Below are 17,633 nucleotides of genomic sequence, written 5' to 3' on the forward strand. Positions count from 1 at the left end.
ATCTTCTGATGTAAAACAGAATAAAAGCCTATCGTTAAACAATATTCTCGATATCAAATCTATTGTGCTAAGTTAGGAGGACTGCTCAAAATCTTTATCCTCACTTTAGTGTTACCGCCTGATTGTAGAAAGATCTCAGAAGCTGATGGGAGACCTTGAAGTTAAACCAGGTTGCTGGTCTAAGTGTTTTTTTGGGACCAGTCAGTGCTGCTTCTTCCTCCTGGACTAGAATTTCCAAATTTCCAAACCAACGCCCCAGAATCCCCTGGTGCGACTCAGGAGAAATTGTGCTGTAGGAGGTTCTGGATGCAATGTTAAAATTTAAAGACCCAATGGCACTGTGGAAGAATAGTAACATCACATCTTGTGTCCTGGCTAAATCCCATTCCAGTTTGAAGTTTATGAGTTTGGTTGAGGAGCCAATGGTGTATAGCTACCATCTGTGGGATTATGACTGAGCGCCTCTAAATTAGCCTCCCCAAGGGTGAATTGCTACTGTATATTAGAGGGTCACACAGGTACAGTTTATGTTGCACTTCAGTGGTGGATCAAGTGAGTTCGCAACTATGCAGTATACAGAGAATTCTTGGATCCTTCCTGAGGAAACGCAATATACAAATATATATTATCTGAATTATTATTCAGAATAAAATCAAAGGTAAATTGTCGGTCAATCATTCTGTTAATCAAACAGGAAAAAAATACCCTTTAAAATGAGAGGATGCTTTTCTGCGTCCGTGTCGTATGTAAATTAACGTCATAACATTTCCTGCACAGCTGCTTTTACAAAGCGCTCACTTGCCTGCAAAGCTATCGTACCGAACCCCTGAATTCCTGTTCTTGAATCGGAAGGTAGGTACGTACTGCATACAATACAAAGTCATGCATTGACATATTTGGCAAGAAGGTGTTAAGCTTCTATAAAGGTATCCGAAGGATTTTAAAGAAATAATAAGTGACGTACATTAGTTATGCACTCTTTAACTTTTTCAGCAACAGTACCCACTGAGGTCGTTGTTTACACTGGTGGTGCAGTGTAATCCCTTTACATCTCAACTGTAGTTGTCAGTTTTCTTGAGCTGAGCAATGAAAACCTCCCTCTTTTTGATGTCAGTCGCAGCCATACCCAAGCGGATTCAATCTACTTCCACTGTTTAATTTTCATGCAGCTCCGCATAGATAAGCGAAGCAGGAACGGGAGGGAGGTAAAGTGAACTTTATTTTAGCCTGGTTATTCTCTTCCTTTTTCTTTTTTTTTTAATCGAAACCTTGAATTATTCGTTCCGCCGCTGGACACACTGACTACAGAACACAATTCTCAGAACTGTCTTGTTATGTTTCTTTTTCCTAGTACATTTATGCAAATAGAGCCGAGGTCTAGTAAGTGCAGGGAACGCAGCTTGTCCTAACACGAATACAGCTATACAGGCTTTAACAGGAAGAACTTGAGGACGTGTAAACTAAGGCTGCTTTGAAAGACTCAGGTGTCCTACAGGTATGGAAACAAATGGAACATGTTTCAGTACTTAATGTCAGTTTAATTTTACAAATATTTTGTAAGGGAGGTGGGGGAGGAAGAGGCAGATTGTTTGAGATCTTGAGTAGCAGCTGTGCCCGATCAAAACTGTGCTAAAAAAGTTATATTCTGACTGCAGGTGAAGAAGGTGAAGAAATGGAGGGTCATAATCTTTTGTTTTTAAAGGGTTGTTTTGAAAAAATGGTAGGGTTATAATGCTTTGTTTTCTAAAATGTTATAGTAAATATGTCGTACTAAGTTGAATTCCAGACTTTTAGATTAATCTTGGATAGGAAAATGTTCGTTTTAAAGTGGTGTTAAATGAGGATGAATGACCTTGATACGTACAACATGAAACATTCAGTTGGATAAAAATAAATACTTTATCGGGTTTTTTTTTCTGAGAACGTAGAACTGAGCATAAATGGTTTTATTCCCCTTGTTCGATTGCCTTTTGTATATCTCGCTTGGTACTGCGTTTGCTGGAAACACTACATCCAGAACGATCGGCTGCTCGTTGATGTTAATGTTTATAAAGTGAATTTTAAATGTCTTTTGGGTTTTGGTTTAACGTGTTGTATCATAAAAGAGCTTTTGTGTTATTCTCCAGGTGAATGTGTTGCCGTCACTTGTGCTGTTGCTAAATTTTCGTTCCGAGCAATTCTGCAACTGTGGTAATATCTGTAATCGTTATCGGTATTTTGTTTTTTGTGTTAACGAGTGGAAACTTTGATTACTCTTTGGCATTTTGAATTTTTGAGAAGAATTCTTTAATGTATATGACATTATTTTTGTTATGGCCTTGAACTCATATCCTGCAAGGTGATTTTGTACTGTTTTAAGACTGGCTTTTAAGATAGAATGATACATTTCAAGACTTTGTGTATTCCCAGCTGTAGGAATACACTACGCGGTTACATGGTTTATAATGAAAATAAAGTCATTGTATATGTCTTTTAATTTAATGATTATAGTTTTGAAATTACAATCATAAGCAAAAAAAAAAAATACAGTGTCATGCAGAGCTTTTGAACTTTTTCTATGATTTTTTACATTTTCACATTACACTATTACTGTTAGTGTAATGTAATAAAATAGGCTGAACTCTCCTTATGCCGCTGATTTAAGGATGTCTTAGTTGATATACTTCAAGATCAAATAAGATTATATGAACATCTGTTTCCAAAAACAGCAAAACAATAATTCAATTTACTCTGATTTTGAAATGACATTTCACAATTTGCTCGTGCAAAGTAGTACAATCGTAAGACATTTTTTCTTTTGCAGCTGTGATGGCTGATGACAATTGGCCTTACTGTTTCAGGAACCAGACTGAAAGCTGTTGATTCATATTCTTAAAGTGCATTTTCTTGGCAGTTTATTTTCCTAGGATTTCAAAGTTGCTTCTTAGAATAGAAAATGTTTGAATGTGCACATGGACATGTGTAGAATACGGCAGTAATATACATGCAGATATTTAGATAACATAGAAAAACAGAGAGGAGTCAATGCATTGCCTTTGCAAAGATGTACCTTCAGTTTACTCAAGACAGACTACAGTAGGTGGGTGGAATTTGGGATTAGACTCAAAAGCATGTCTGATTTACTGGACCTAGGCCTTGGAGAAATTTAAACTTATCCTTCATCTATATTAAGTTCCTTGTTGTAATAAACTAACCCATTCATTAGACTGGTATTCAGTGACCGTTGGATATAATTTGTAGGGGGGCTCAATATAACCCATGTGTCATTCCTTCTTTAATGGATCTTAAAGTGGTTCTAGTCCATGTATGGCATTGTGTTAAGGAAAAAAACTAAAACAGCTGCAACAGCCCACACACCTGCCATATTCTCACAGTGCTCCCTTCTGCCAAGACTGGACAAATGTGCCAGTCAAATTCCCCTCTTGTCATGACTTGTAATATATACAGTCATGTGTTGTATCTCAGATCCATTAAACCTATATTAACTATAAACACTATGTAGCCAATGTATGCAAGTATTTAGCAAATGTCAGTGTCAGAAGAAGTATCTCCCTGACTCAAGTGTTATAGGGGGTGCAAAACATCGTTAAACTTTCACTTTTGTCTGCTGTGAATGATTTTTTTACAAGCTGTAATGCCAGTTTGGGCTGAAGAATTTATTGCTTGACATACTGTACAAGCAGCTGCTGTTGCACGCTGAATTATTATTTGAACTTCATAGAGTGAAAGTGATTTGGTGCATTTCCCTGACTGGCATTCTGGTCCGAGATAAGGCAAAGTAGTTCAAATCAATTGTTTGGGGTTTGCCTGTTTTCTACTGAGTTATCACCAAAGGCCTTCATTAATAATTAATCTCATTAAATGAGATTACCATTTGTAATTTATTTAGAAAATGAGTTAAATAATAATAATAATAATTGCTTACACTTATATAGCGCTTTTCTGGACACTCCACTCAAAGCGCTTTACAGGTAATTGGGACTCCCCTCCACCACCACCAATGTGCAGCATCCACCTGCATCCCATTCAACTTATTTTGTAAATGTAATTGTAGATTCAATAGAGTAATTTTGTAAGTTTTTAGCCTCTCTTGTTATTTTTGTTATTGTCTTCTGCTAAATCACACGTTGTTTCTATAAAATATGTCCTAAATTACAGATGAGATGGTAACATCATTCCCAATGAAGAAAAGGCAGTTGCAGCAGTTGTCATTAAGCATTTCCTTCCTGGACATTATCATTTATTTTGTAGAGGGTTGACAACATCAAAATGTCACTGTTCATTAGGAAAGGTTATTCATAAAAAGAAAGCTGTCCAAGATCAGATTCTTCTGAATCTGAAAACCATTCAGGTGCCAATGGTGAATGAATTAGAAAATAGTATACAACATTTATGTTAATGTTATGTTAATCAACATTTTCTGATTTTGAAAATGGCCATGTGGCCTGTACATGAAGCAAACATCATCCTCTTAAAAAAGGCTTAATACGGATAAGGCAGTACTGCTTGTATTTCTGATAGCTCCCGTTAACCGAGAAGTCAGACGGATTTCCCACAGCAACACACCACTGTAGTGTGAGAATTCCATCTTGCAGAAAGGCAGGCAGGGTTATGCACACCCCCGCCTGATGCTCACTCATGAATGTGCGCAGACGTATACACCCGCAGCAGCAGGGTCACACTTTTGGCTAGTCTGAACGCCTGTGGGTTAAGGGGAAGTTGAATCACGCAGGGCTATGCTTCATGTTCCTGCATGTTTCAATAAAACCATGTGCTACAGCTGTTACGGACCTCAGCCTCTTTTTTTTATGGAAAATACGAACTTCTGCTGAAGCTCACTGCATACTGTATATGCCTTTGTAAATGACCAATCAATCAAGACATGACCCTATCATATAAAAATTAGAGGAGACAGATATTGTTGTGGCAGAAGCTCCCAAACACCTGTGTGATCCCCTTGCACGCAAGGCAGTACACGTTTGTTATCACTGTTCTACTTGTACAATGTTGTGTACTTGTAACTAACACAGTTTCCATTTTCTAGATAACAGGACAATTATAATGTACCTCACACTTGTGTGATGATCTTAGCTGCGTGTGACGTCTAAGTAGAGTGCTTAAAAAAGTTGGGACATGAGGTGTATTCCTCCTATTGTGCTGTACAGATGCTTTTGAGATCTGCCCTGTTAGAAAACATCATAAAACAGGAATAACAGTATTAAAGGGTTTGAGAGCAGATGAGTTTATTTACAGTGACTTCAACTGCAAGTGAGTAAATACAAAGGATCCTCAGATAACGTGTAACTGTTGATATGACAAATTGCTCTTGCGTTTCCAAAGCAAATTTTTAATTTTCGTCAACAAAACCACCTTTTAGTCCTCTTCAGAAACTAGGGTGGAACTGGCAGAGAAGTCCTTCATTAAAACTCACCATGGAAAATGTACTAGCTGTTTTCTTTTCACTTACTGTATACGGTTTTCCTGTGCATTGACCCATTCAGCTGTGTTGTAAAGTCCTTGCATGCCAAATCTTGCTTATTCTAAGCTGTCATCCATGACTTTTAACCCTCTAGCAATCCTGAATGAGAAACTCAGACGTGTAAGTTTGATTTTCTCTACATGAGGAATGATGACAGGAGAGAAACGAAACTTGGGAAGGTTTGGTGTTGTGATCATTAGCGTCCCCTGTTGCATTCTTTTTTGTAGCAGGACATTGCCATTCTAAGAATTGCTTTTCCTTAATATTCCTAATTTAATTTTTTTTCTGATTAGCGTGTCCCCTCCCAGTTTATTCACATTGCAGTTTTTGTGTGAAGAATCCTAGGAGTTTCGCCATCAAGCAAAGTAGATTAAATGAGTTATAACCTACAGTATGGACTATCGAATGCAGAATAAACAGGCTCACCTTAAACTGTCCTCAAGTAACAAAGCCAAGTCAGTGAACTCCAGATAGTTTTCACTCAGTAGCTTTTGGGTGTCAATTCATTATTCTGTACATTTTTTCTAACAAAATAGACACATGAGCACAGTGGGGAGTATAGAATAGAGAACAGAGCCCTCCCAGTCAATATCTCTACCTCATCATTATGCTGCCGTTAGCAATTGAAGCTGGAGACCTGGAATAGGGTATTTTTAAATATTAAACATTGTTGCCTTTAGCATTGGCTGATAACCCTCCTGGATACAAAGGGGTTGTAAGTTTGATCTTAACTCAGAATTGGATAGTGGAAACTCGTGACTGGTGTGATACGGTTGTTTTGTACCTTGATCAGATTTATGAGCAAGTTAAATATATTGTAGCAAGATCAGAACTGTAGTTGTGCCAGTTGATGCTGCCAGTAGACGGAGACGCATTACATTTTAAGTCTGTTTGGCTGAATGGCAGATGATACTTTAGCACAACGAACATTTAATTTAAAAAGATCCACACAACACAGTAAATGGCAGTTATGTAGTGATAATATGGCTTCAAAGACCCCAAGAATAATTATATTGAAGGTATGCTGATTTTTAAGGATTGGTTAATATCCACCATGACATGATAGCCTCATGATAGTTTGTAAGTTAAAGTGTGATTTCAGTTATCCCTAAAAAATCTAATTGAGAGTCAGTGATGTACTTTGCCAGCAGAGTCATATAAAACATTAGAAATACATTGTTAAGCATCAGAGGTTATTTCTGACAACAAGTGATAAAAAGTGATGCTACTGATAGCATAATTTCTCAATTTAATTTATTTTTATTGGAAAAGAATACAATAATATAGTAACATTGTATATTTTGTTCAGCAAAATGGAAAGAAAAACCAAACTGTTCAATTCTCAAATCAATAAAATGCTAGCAAAATAATGTGTAGTTTCAGTACTTAGCTATAACTGCGATACAGAAATACGTGTGTATATAACTTGTGTGCATGCACTTGGGCAATATGCAATTATTTCACAGCATGTTTAACGGCTGTGTAAATACAGATTTTTTCAGGCCTTGTTTTCTGCTTTTGTTTATTTTTGTCACAAGATGGATGGAACACATTCTGGTGTCTTTGGAATACCATATTTATATTACAACGTGTTTATCCAAGCCCATAGCCCACAGTGGATACTGTGAGATTTGCTGACTCAGTGATCAGTCTTTACTCTTTATTTCTGTTCGAACTCAATCACCTTTGTATCTTTGGTGTAACTAGAAAACAGAACAGCCATCAGAACAGGCTTGCGCATAGAAACCTTAGATTTAACAAGACATATACAGATGATGATGGGCTGAGAAATGTCATGTGCCTATGTTAAAAAGAAAGATTTCAAACATGCACAATGAGAAACTGCGATTTAAAACAGATCCTAGCATATCATACATTTACTTTCAAGTAGTAATTCTTTTTCACTTTTCAAAAGTGAGGACGTTTTAAAAAGCATTATGAGCTGATTAGTTTTTGCATCACTATATGCCTACCTATTCATTGCATTTACTATATTTTAAAAAATCTAACAATAATAAAGTAACTTTAACTGTTCCCAAGCCAACATACTGTAAGTACAGTACCATCACTGTTATTGTTGTTGACCTACTGTAGCATCTATATCACTATTGGGAAACAAGTCTGAATGAGCAGAGCTGCAGAAAGAAAGTGTGACCTAAGGTTCTGTTTTATTGTTCTTCAGTCAGTTATCTAGTTCTGCTCTGACTAGAATGAATAAAAGAATCACAATAACTTAAAAAATGTGTTTGAAGGTGTGTGTTATAAAAAGATCTGATCTTCCCTGAGGTGCTCTGTATTCTGGCATTGCACAATGTGAAAATGATATGGGGGCATAGGTCCCATAAATTCAGATTAGCTTGCTTCATTTGTACAGAGAATGACAGTTATATAAAATTAAAGATAAATATTTTATGAGTATTTTCGATGTAGGAAAGAAAGATGTGTTTAATATGTGGCTAATCTCTCATACCTCTCATGTTTTCAACTCCGTATGATAGTTTGTGTATGTATCCCTGTACTGGCACTAAGCAATAGAGGAAATGGGCGTCTGGATTTTTGTGTGGGCGAAGGTATGTGTATGCAAGGACCAAGGATAACTTTCCTCTGAAGTTCAGGGAGGAATGCCGGTCTCTGCGGCGGCAACTGATTCTTATTATTCTTTTGTAAGAAGCAAAAGTTGGGAAGTGTCAGTCAACTTCATTGTGAATATGTTACCCCTGACGGTGACAGTGCAGAACAGGATAAACAGGAAAGCTGTGTCACCCTGGGGCTCTATTTACAAATACCTTAAATAAAAAAAAACAACAATCCTTACTGTCTGTCCCATAGTTGACAGCTTCACTCTATGGCATACATTGTAACAACTCCACACCTCCAATATTTACATTTATTTAAAGAGTTTTGGGAGCAGCCCCTCAATTAATAAATATGGATAATCATTCAAAAAGCCTGTCCTGGAATTGTTGAATGGGATTGTCAAAATAAAAAGAGAAACTATGAGTAAGGCCAGAACAGAGGCTGAAAATCCCATCATCACTATTATTTGGCCTAAGAAATGACAGCCACCAACCCAGCAATTTCTTATAATTAGCAAAAGCAGAAGGTTTCTGAGTTCATTTGATTAGAAGGTGTGATTCTTCTCTAAGCTTTGAAACTGAATGAAGTCATGGCTACAGAGCTCTCTTCATCGAAACGCAATTCGTAAGCAAGTTATTCATCACACACTCCTGCAGCAGCATGTTTTATATGCTATTGCAGCAATGCCGAGAACAAAACCTATCAACTGAGTTGAGCCACCTGAATGTGAATGTGGGAGTTTTTGTCTTGACCTGCATTCGTATGAGAATCCCATTAACCGTGTGTTGAATGGCTAATACAACCTTAATCCCAATGCTCGTTTTCTGCCAGTTCTTTAACCTCACATCTCACTAACCTGTATTAATATGCATTCAAAGAAACCACAGATGTTAAGTATGGGTACAATCATAGTCAGCTTGAAGCTTTAGCAATGTAGCTGATTTTCTCCTATATTTAGGAGAATGTCTGGATCAAGATGAGCCCTGTCAGAGCCTGAGGGTAAAAAAACTCCTATAGAAACAGGAGCAATACCAAATAAACAATTACATAATGTATTTTGGAACTCTCATTCACAGGTGATGTGGATACAATATGTCTTCTTTAGTTACCTTCTGCTGTTTAATCTATTTAAGAAGATGGCCAATACTTAGGGATCTAATTAAGATCCCTGATAATCTAGAGGGACTGCCCTTCTGTTCCTTGGGGGAAGCAAGGCACCTTTTACTCTTACATCTGTGCAGAAACATTGTGTGCATTATGTGCATCTTTAATGATAAACAAACCCCTTTCTGTGCTTAATAGTTTATACTAAATGATCATATAACACATTACTAGTTTTTAGGGTTACACGTAACATACTGGGACTCTGGAAATAAGAGTATTATGTCAAAAGATAAAGAAATGGAATGAACTCATAAAGATGAAATAAAAAGAGCTTTGTGAGCCACTTGAACGTTTCATGAAGTTTTATGGTCATTTGAAATACACTTTTAATGAGGCTTAGTTTTAATGTAATTAGAGCTGCAGTATTCAGTTAATTGCTGTAATTTGCTTGGAGAAATGTTAAATACTGTGCAGAAATACTCAAGTATGCTGTGTGTACACAGAAAATATTTTCTTATGTAAGCACCTATTAACTGTAGAGATCGCCTTGAACATGAACTTACCGATCATGTGATAAAGGTGATGTTATATTCTGCAGCTCTTGTCTAAGAAACTCTTTATCTTGTTAACTGTACTATAGATGAATATGGGTAAAAGGAAAAAAGCCTTGTTGAAACTGGGCCTTTTAAAATAATGTTTTATCTTGTATCTCAAATCTAGAATTATAGTAGTCCATGTTATACCATTGTTTAAATGTCACCCTATGTATGTAAGTGCAGTGTATATTAACCAATCCTTAAAACCCACAGTATAAGAACGAATAAAGAAAGGCAGAAACTCCTTCTGACTTGTGTCACTTGACAATTAGAATATTGTCTTATTTTACTGCAGTTGTTACTTTTCAACGCAACATAATTGATTTGACTTTGAAATCATTTTTAACTTTCTGCAGTTTTAAACAATAGTTTTATAGTTGTAATAATGACATTTGGATGAATAATTAATCACTGCTCTTTTATTTGCTCTGTACCAGGCTTGTTCAGTTGTGTTTTAAATTTAGACTCTGAAATAACCTGGACAGTAAATATTTTAAAATTGGCGTCTGTCACACCCAGCAAAATATATGTTATGCCAAAGTATGCTATTAACACATTTCATTTCTATTGTTATGCTGACAGGACGTATTTGTGCGAAATACCTCAACTACATTCCTTTGTGTAGTAGTTACATACTGTAAGTCTGCTTGAGCGCAGTACAGAACACAATAGGCTTGCTTTCTAGGTTTCTTAATGTGGTGTAGGAATGCAGTGTGAGAGTGCTCCAACAACAAAATACTTTTTGTTTATCACTACATCATAAAATTAGCTTACCTGAATTGCCAGTTAGCCCAGCTGAACAATGAAATGGTTACCAATTAAAAACCAGCTTAGTTAAGTGTTCTGAGGGATGTGTGTTCATACTGATATAGAATTACTTCAGATACAAAGAAAAACGAATGCCTAATGCTAAGGACCTACTTTATAAAATAGTTTCCTTTCTTGTCTGCTGCCGAAGTATTTTTTTCTTCTATGAACTATGCAAAGTGGCAGTTTGAAATAAACATATTACATCTGTTATGTAAAATCATAAAAAGGCAATAAATAGACTAATAATAACAACAGCATGGAACATTGTAGATTCATATGTTGCTTCACCACCATTTTCAATGTATATTTTCATATGTACTGTATTTTGGAAAGTCTTTTGAATCTTACTGTTTCTGTGGAAATCATACTTCTCTGAAATCTCTTCGAAGTTGTTGCTATATCTGCCCTGTGCAGCACCCTATGGAAATGTGTATGTGCTTAGAGAAAACCTTAATGTGGAGATAAAGACCACATTTTTTGTTGCTATGGATATTACCATTGTTGTCTTTTAATAAAATAGAGCAGGCAAGTATTCAGTGTTTTCACAAAAAAAATCTCTTGCTTTGCTCACATGTGTTTTGTAGAAACACATACTGCAAATGTTGAGATACTGTATACTTAATTTTAAGTTACACTTTGATGTTTAAATAAAAAAATAAGCTAGGAATGGTGACAAAGGCTGTTGTCATTTTTTAATTTACTTTCCTTTCTAGTGTCTATAGTCTTTGAAGGAAATCACACATTTTAAGGTGGCAGCCACAGGAGCAAGGTCACCTTTTTTGTCTTCCAAAGGGGAGCTGTCTGTTTTATGAAGACTTGTGACAAGATTTTATTGCCTCTTCACCAAAGGGTGTTGTCTCAGTAACAAAGCAAACCACATCAGCTTGTGCACAGCTGTTCATACTGCTCTTAAATCCCTGGATAGACTTAAGCAAAATAACCTTATTTCTTGAGAATTCTAACAATTCAATAAATATTTTACAAATAAATATTATTGGAGCAGCAGATCTGATTAAGTCCTTTCATAAACTATGACCATTATACGGTACAGGGTTCCTCCTGTTCAGTCAACAGCACTAACAGTCCACATAATCATCTAGAACAGGTTCAGCAAAGTATGATAACCTCAGAAAAGTCAATATTGGCTTTCTTTAGAACACCTTTGGTATCACTTGGGAAATGTATTTCATAATAATGTAGCACTACACTAGACTTGGAAGTGCAATGAAAACGTACCAACTAAACTTTCAACATTTATTTTACTTGACTGTCATTTTGTTATTATTGTTGTGATTATCATTATTGCTGTGACAGGAATTTTAAGTTCATTTGGTTCTCAGAAAGAAAACAGTCTGTTTTGACTTTTACCCGTCCCTAGTACGTAAGTGAAGTCAGCATAATTAAATTCCTGGAACAAAGAGAGCTTTATGTTTGGCTCTCAATCATTTTTTCTAAACATCCAAGTTGAACATCTTCTGATGGTCAGCTGACAACACTGTGTCACATGCTCTATCAAATCAGTTGGGCTACTGCTGTTATATAATTACTTTTTTTTTAATGTTTTTTCTGTTTTAAGGACGTTTGGACAAAGAATGTAAGAAACGATCTTTGATTATAATTTTACCATCATCTAATTTTATGCTGTATGTTACTTTTGTGTTTTTTTAATAAAGCTTTTCTTTTCCCAGCATTAAAAACACATTTCAATCTTTCTAGTTCCATCTCTCTCTTGCTTGGGGCTGATCCTGTCAGGTCTTTCAAAGCAACATCCACAGTGGCAGAGACTGGCACCCATTAAACCTTATAAAAGTAGAAGCATTTATAGAGTTCCCAGTTCCAAACATATTTCTCTGTATGTTTCTTATTGGAACTAGAATAGGCTAAACTTCAAAACACTGTACACTGCCTAGTGCATATGTGTACTAGTACATGATGCAACCTTTGCACACTTAAGGTCTTTTTGCACTGTGTTTCTGAAGTGTTGACAAATATCCATAAACTGTGATCTATTCACCTATCAGAAATTCCAAACCATTGTCAAATGCCGGTGTCCCACTGGGAAAGCGTTGCGAGAAGCTTTGCCAAACAAAGGGGCACCATCAGATGCTGCTGTAGGTTTGGAATTTTGTGATTGGCCGTTGTGTCCGGATTTTGGTATGACCCTGGACTAAATGTCCTAACTGGCCCTGTTGGTTGCAGGTGCTGTATGTGGCTGCTGTGCGTCTCCTGAGTGCTCAGTGGGCGAACTGGGTTCATTGGAATAGGGAGCTGAAGACCTGCCTCCCTTGTGGAACATGGCGAAGGCTGAAGAGTAACCGGCCTGGACCTCATGATAGCTCGATGAATCGTTCAAAACAGTAAGATCATCAAAACCCAGAGAAAAGCGCACAAACCGGCACACAAGTGCTTTTGTACATGTTCCGTTCCAAAGAGACACAACATTGAAACGACATCTTTGACACCGATTCACCTTTTCTGTCTCACACCTTTGGCCAGTCATTTAAAAACAACAGATAATTCTGGCTTCTTAATTTCACTGCTGTTGGTGCTTTGAGTGGGTTTGGGAAGGTGGCCAAGATGATTGATCTGAGTTACTTAACGGAGGAGGAGCAGGAGATGATAATGACAGTCCTTAAGAGGGATGCTGAACTGAAGAGAGCAGAAGAGGAGCGCATCAAGTGAGTCAAACTTTTTTGTTTTTCATTACCATGAAAAAAAGCACTGCTTGAAAGTAGACCTTGTATTCAAAAGGAGTCCTTTAAGACATAATGTCCACAAATGGATAAAAGATAAGGGATCACATCTTAAGTGCTTTTTTAATTATTAATAATGCTTCATGCATGATTCCATTTTTTATTTTTTTACAAGTAGCTACAGAAACACGCTTATCGATTTCTGTTTGATATATGTTGGAAGTAACTAAGAAGTAAGAAGCTCAATGAAGATTTCACCTCGTCCACTATAACTAGGAGGTGTGCGCAATCTGTGCCATTCTCTTACTTATTTGTGAACTGTTGTATAGAGTGTGGATTGCAATATACAGTCAAACATATCATAACACTGGTTTCATATCCAGGGAATGTGTGAAAGGAGATCATCTGGTGATGCAATAAAACATATGATAAACAAGATTCAATGTATTTTTTCTAGTTGTTGGCTTAGCCATACTTTTATCCTTTACGAAGTTAAGTAAACTCCTTTCATGCCTTCAAAGTTCTTAGTGAGAGTATGTACAGTAAGTATTCTTAACATGTGGAATTTCAATTTTAATCTGCCAGGTTTTAACTGTTCCAAAGACAATGCTGATAGAATGTGCCTGGCTATATGTATTGTGCAGCTCTGATATTGATTGATATTGATGTTCTTGTTCTTTTCTTGGACATTTCTGAGATCCCAAGAAATGTTTATCAGTTGCAACTTCAATTTATCATTCTAACAGGAAACTAAGACAAGTAAATGTTATGTGATCCCCATCAAGCTAGGAAAGTTCTCATGAATCAAAGTCTTGCTCACACTAGTATATAGGGGATTAAGGAGGCCCCCTGTTTAATAACTTACTGGCCTTTTAGCACATGACTAACATAGTTTCACAGATAGCATGACAAGGACTGTTTCATATTAACTCTAATATTGCTGGAGGTTACTATATATTACTATACAGTATATATAATTACTATACAGTATATCTTGCAAAGCAAAAATAGTTTTGCTTGTTTTCTAAGCAGTTGTAGAGTTTGATAGGTTAACCCAGCCATTTGTTTCTTGCCCTTTTTAAAATGATAAATTTGAGGTTGTCTCAAAAACATTTCAAAAGCAAACACGATGTAGATATCGTCAAATGTGTCAGTGCCTGTTTTATTTTAACAACAATTTCCATCGCTCTTTCTGCTTGGTCATGGCAAGGAACAGTCACAGCTATCATGCAGCAGGCTTATCTTGTTCATTTTAGATTAAGAGATTATTGAAGGAAGCAAAAAAATACAAAAGGTTTACAAGATCACAACAGTGATTATTTGAGGTGAGTCCAGACATTCTGTTTGGAGTCCTATGGCCAGGAGGTCAGCACTCAGCCAAGCGGGTTAAGCTAAATTTTCACTCCATAATCCTTTCATGATGCTTTAATCTTGGGTGTTGTCATTCCTAGTGAATTCAGGGCATAGACAGAATGTGATGTTTTTGTGTGGTTGTGCAAAAGGATTATATCTGTATGTGGTGTGAACACACTCAACTGAGGAATGAGAGCCTGACTAGGATGGGATAACAGTAACTTGTGTGAGGAGTGAGCCAAGGTGCTGTAGCACAGGGGGGATGAGGTAGTGAAGAGACGCAGTGAAGTCTGGGAAAGAAGTTTAACCTGACTCCATTTAAGGTTCTCTCATCATTACAGGAGGTGAATGCTTTTTGACAAACTGGAATTTGATATGAAACTTTGCTGCTGTAGAATTGCAAAATATTTTTGTGGTTAGGTGGTCATCACATTACAAAAAAGATTTTGCTGCCCCTGATTCAGTTCAGAGAAGGCCAATCAGGTATGTTCATGGTTTTCAGGGAATGTATTACAATCACAGGGTAAAAGAGGTGAGGCTTTGTGTCACAAACACAGAGGACTTTGAGAGGATCCAGTTTATGTTTCCAGAATCGTCAGAGTCACTGAATCATTTCTGCCTAACCAAATTCTTCAGTGTCAACAGTAAAACACAAATTAGATGTCACAGAGGAACTACATTGAAGTGCAATTACATCTTAGAACACAAAAGGTGCTGGAAACATGCAACGCACTGCTCAGCCGTGTTATTGAAGCCAAAACCCTTGTTTCTTTCAAGCGATCTCTGATCAGTTAACTACTAACTACCGGAGAGGCTGGGTGAACTGAATAACCTCCTCTTATTTGTTACCTCTCTCGTATTCTCATGTGAACCATGTTTTCATTAATAGAAGTGTCATTTGAGATCATGGTATGCAAAAGCTGGTTTGAAGCCTTCCCTCTAGTGAAAAGTGTATTTTCTCAGAAGGTGAGAGTCAGGCTGTTATTTTTTTCCCCACTTCACAAAAATTTGAAATCCCAAGAGGAAAATCTGAGTCTTTCAACTTCCTCCATAAAATAGTGAGGTAAGGTGGGAAATCAGTAAATTAGTGATAATATGTAATTGTAATTTGTATCAGGTGTGTTTTTTCTTTCATGCTGTAATATAGCCAGTAGTCAGGAAGTAACTGTAACTATTGTGTGAGTCATTGTGGGAAATATATGAAATAGCCTGGAAAGCGTTCCTTAGGCAAAATTTAACACCATCATTATGTCAGTATAGTGATTTTTATTATAGCTTCTTTAATTTAGAACACTGATTCAGGACTCTGTGATTTAGAATGTGCTGTATTGTTATACAAGAGTTTCATTACAGGATCACTGTGTTAGGTTATTCTCCTTTAGCTCAATGAGAAGTTTTTCAGACTTCTGTGGGAAACATGGGATATTGCGTGCCGACAGCAAACGCTATCAAGTTAAGCAGTAAACGCATTATTAAAAATGCCACGTAATTACCGTTGTGTTGTCCTCTAGTTGTGTGAATTCAAAACCAACATCTGCCGGATGAATGTGACCTTTGTTTCTCTGCCTCCTCCAGGCATCTGCAGAAGACTTTACGGGACAGCAGCAGGTTGAAGTACATGACGGGAGAGTGGTTTTATGAAACCAAGTCAAAGAGGCACAGAGACAAAATACATGGATCAGACATCATACGGGCATCAATGAGACAGAAAAAGCCAGTGACGCTCTGTGAGTTCTTTTCCTTGCAGTAAACAGACAGTTGTTCAAAGAGAGAAGGTTCTGTGTTACCTAAGCCCCAAACTAAAATGTAGCAAGTACTGTGAAGAATGAATGCTAATGTGAAATCCTGAAACCTGATGTTTTCCAGACCAGCAGTTTCAAAATTAAATGACAAATAACCCCACATGAAAATACGCACAATATATACAAATAGAATGTTTCATTCATTTTTTTGTTGCCAAAGGCAGTTTTTTTAAAAGCACTTGAAGAAAATGGAAAAAAAATCTGCTGTGTAGCTTTTTTGTCTTTGCACCACAAAAAAACAGATGTTTTCCTTGCTCTTCCACTTTTTCACATATAGACTTTTCTTATCAGATGAAAAGTAGTGTATTTGCATGTTCCACTCTACCAGCTCAGCACAAAGCACTAGAGTTGGGCAAAAATAACAGAGGAGAATAGAAAATTCTCAAAACATGACAAAAATTACAACAGGAGATGTTATAATGATGGGAAAGAAAATAGCACAACTGGTTCTGCATAGAAAGACCAGAAAAATGTTTTTCCCACTGCTTTCCTCTGAAAAAAGGCAGATGCACCTGGTCTTATCAGATTTTCTTCCCAAATTAGACAGCCTACTTATTCCCTGTATCTAAAAATTAATTTTCACTACCATGGCAAATATGATTCCTCCTAAACATATGTTGTCCATTCACATTGTTCAAACCAGTGAATAGTTACATTGCTTTAATATCTTACAGAGGGACTGAGTGAGAGGTCATGTTGCTTGTGGTACACATGCTCTAGCTGATTGACAGTCGACCAATGGACAGGCTGTAAAAGATAAATACAAACCAGGAACGGTTTGAAGGATGGGAAGTGACAGCTTTAACTTTTTTTCTTGTTCGTGTTTTGGAAAACGCACTGTTTGTTGTAAGCTTCACAGATATGCTTTAAGTTCTGGGCCAAGTCAGCTTTATTGATTTGTATTTCTTGTTTTGGTTGTGTCCCGGCTGCTCTGGTTGTACATCCCCTCTCTCAATACATAGTGGTCATTGCTCTCTCAAAACAGCGGCCTTGTGCTAAATGCATATGCAGTAAGAGCCCAGTTCCTCTGTTCTGAAGGTAACCAGTGCTGTACGAAGTGTTTACTTCTAAAAGAGAACATTTTATACCAGTTGATAGTCAATGGCAGAATGCCACTTGATAATGGAGTTACAGGTTTTGTTTCATTCAGACATAATAACTTGGTTAGCATTCCTAAGTTTTTTCATCCAGGTCAGTGCCATTGTGTGATGGCTTCTCA

The 17,633-nt window shown here is 36.9% G+C and overlaps 1 protein-coding gene across 8 annotated transcripts in view; it reads left to right on the plus strand.

Annotated features, from left to right (window-relative positions):
• The first annotated feature begins 1,145 nt into the window (after positions 1-1,145).
• The window catches only part of sytl2a (synaptotagmin-like 2a), a 43,906-nt gene continuing 27,418 nt past the window's right edge, over positions 1,146-17,633 (plus strand). For 5 of the 8 annotated variants that reach the window (XM_088920520.1, XM_088920524.1, XM_088920522.1 and 2 more), the window contains exons 1-3: positions 1,174-1,495; positions 12,766-13,244; positions 16,188-16,339. In XM_088920520.1, the coding sequence (XP_088776646.1) occupies positions 13,144-13,244; positions 16,188-16,339 (253 nt within the window). In that variant the 5' untranslated portion in view covers positions 1,174-1,495; positions 12,766-13,143. Of the gene's footprint in view, positions 1,496-12,765; positions 13,245-16,187; positions 16,340-17,633 lie in introns of all 8 variants that reach the window. The other 3 variants (XM_088920521.1, XM_088920523.1, XM_088920526.1) reach the window with 1 other exon arrangement.

This window comes from Atractosteus spatula, chromosome 7 (genome assembly GCF_055471065.1).
Source record: "Atractosteus spatula isolate fAtrSpa1 chromosome 7, fAtrSpa1.hap1, whole genome shotgun sequence".
In the NCBI taxonomy this organism is placed as follows: domain Eukaryota; kingdom Metazoa; phylum Chordata; class Actinopteri; order Semionotiformes; family Lepisosteidae; genus Atractosteus; species Atractosteus spatula.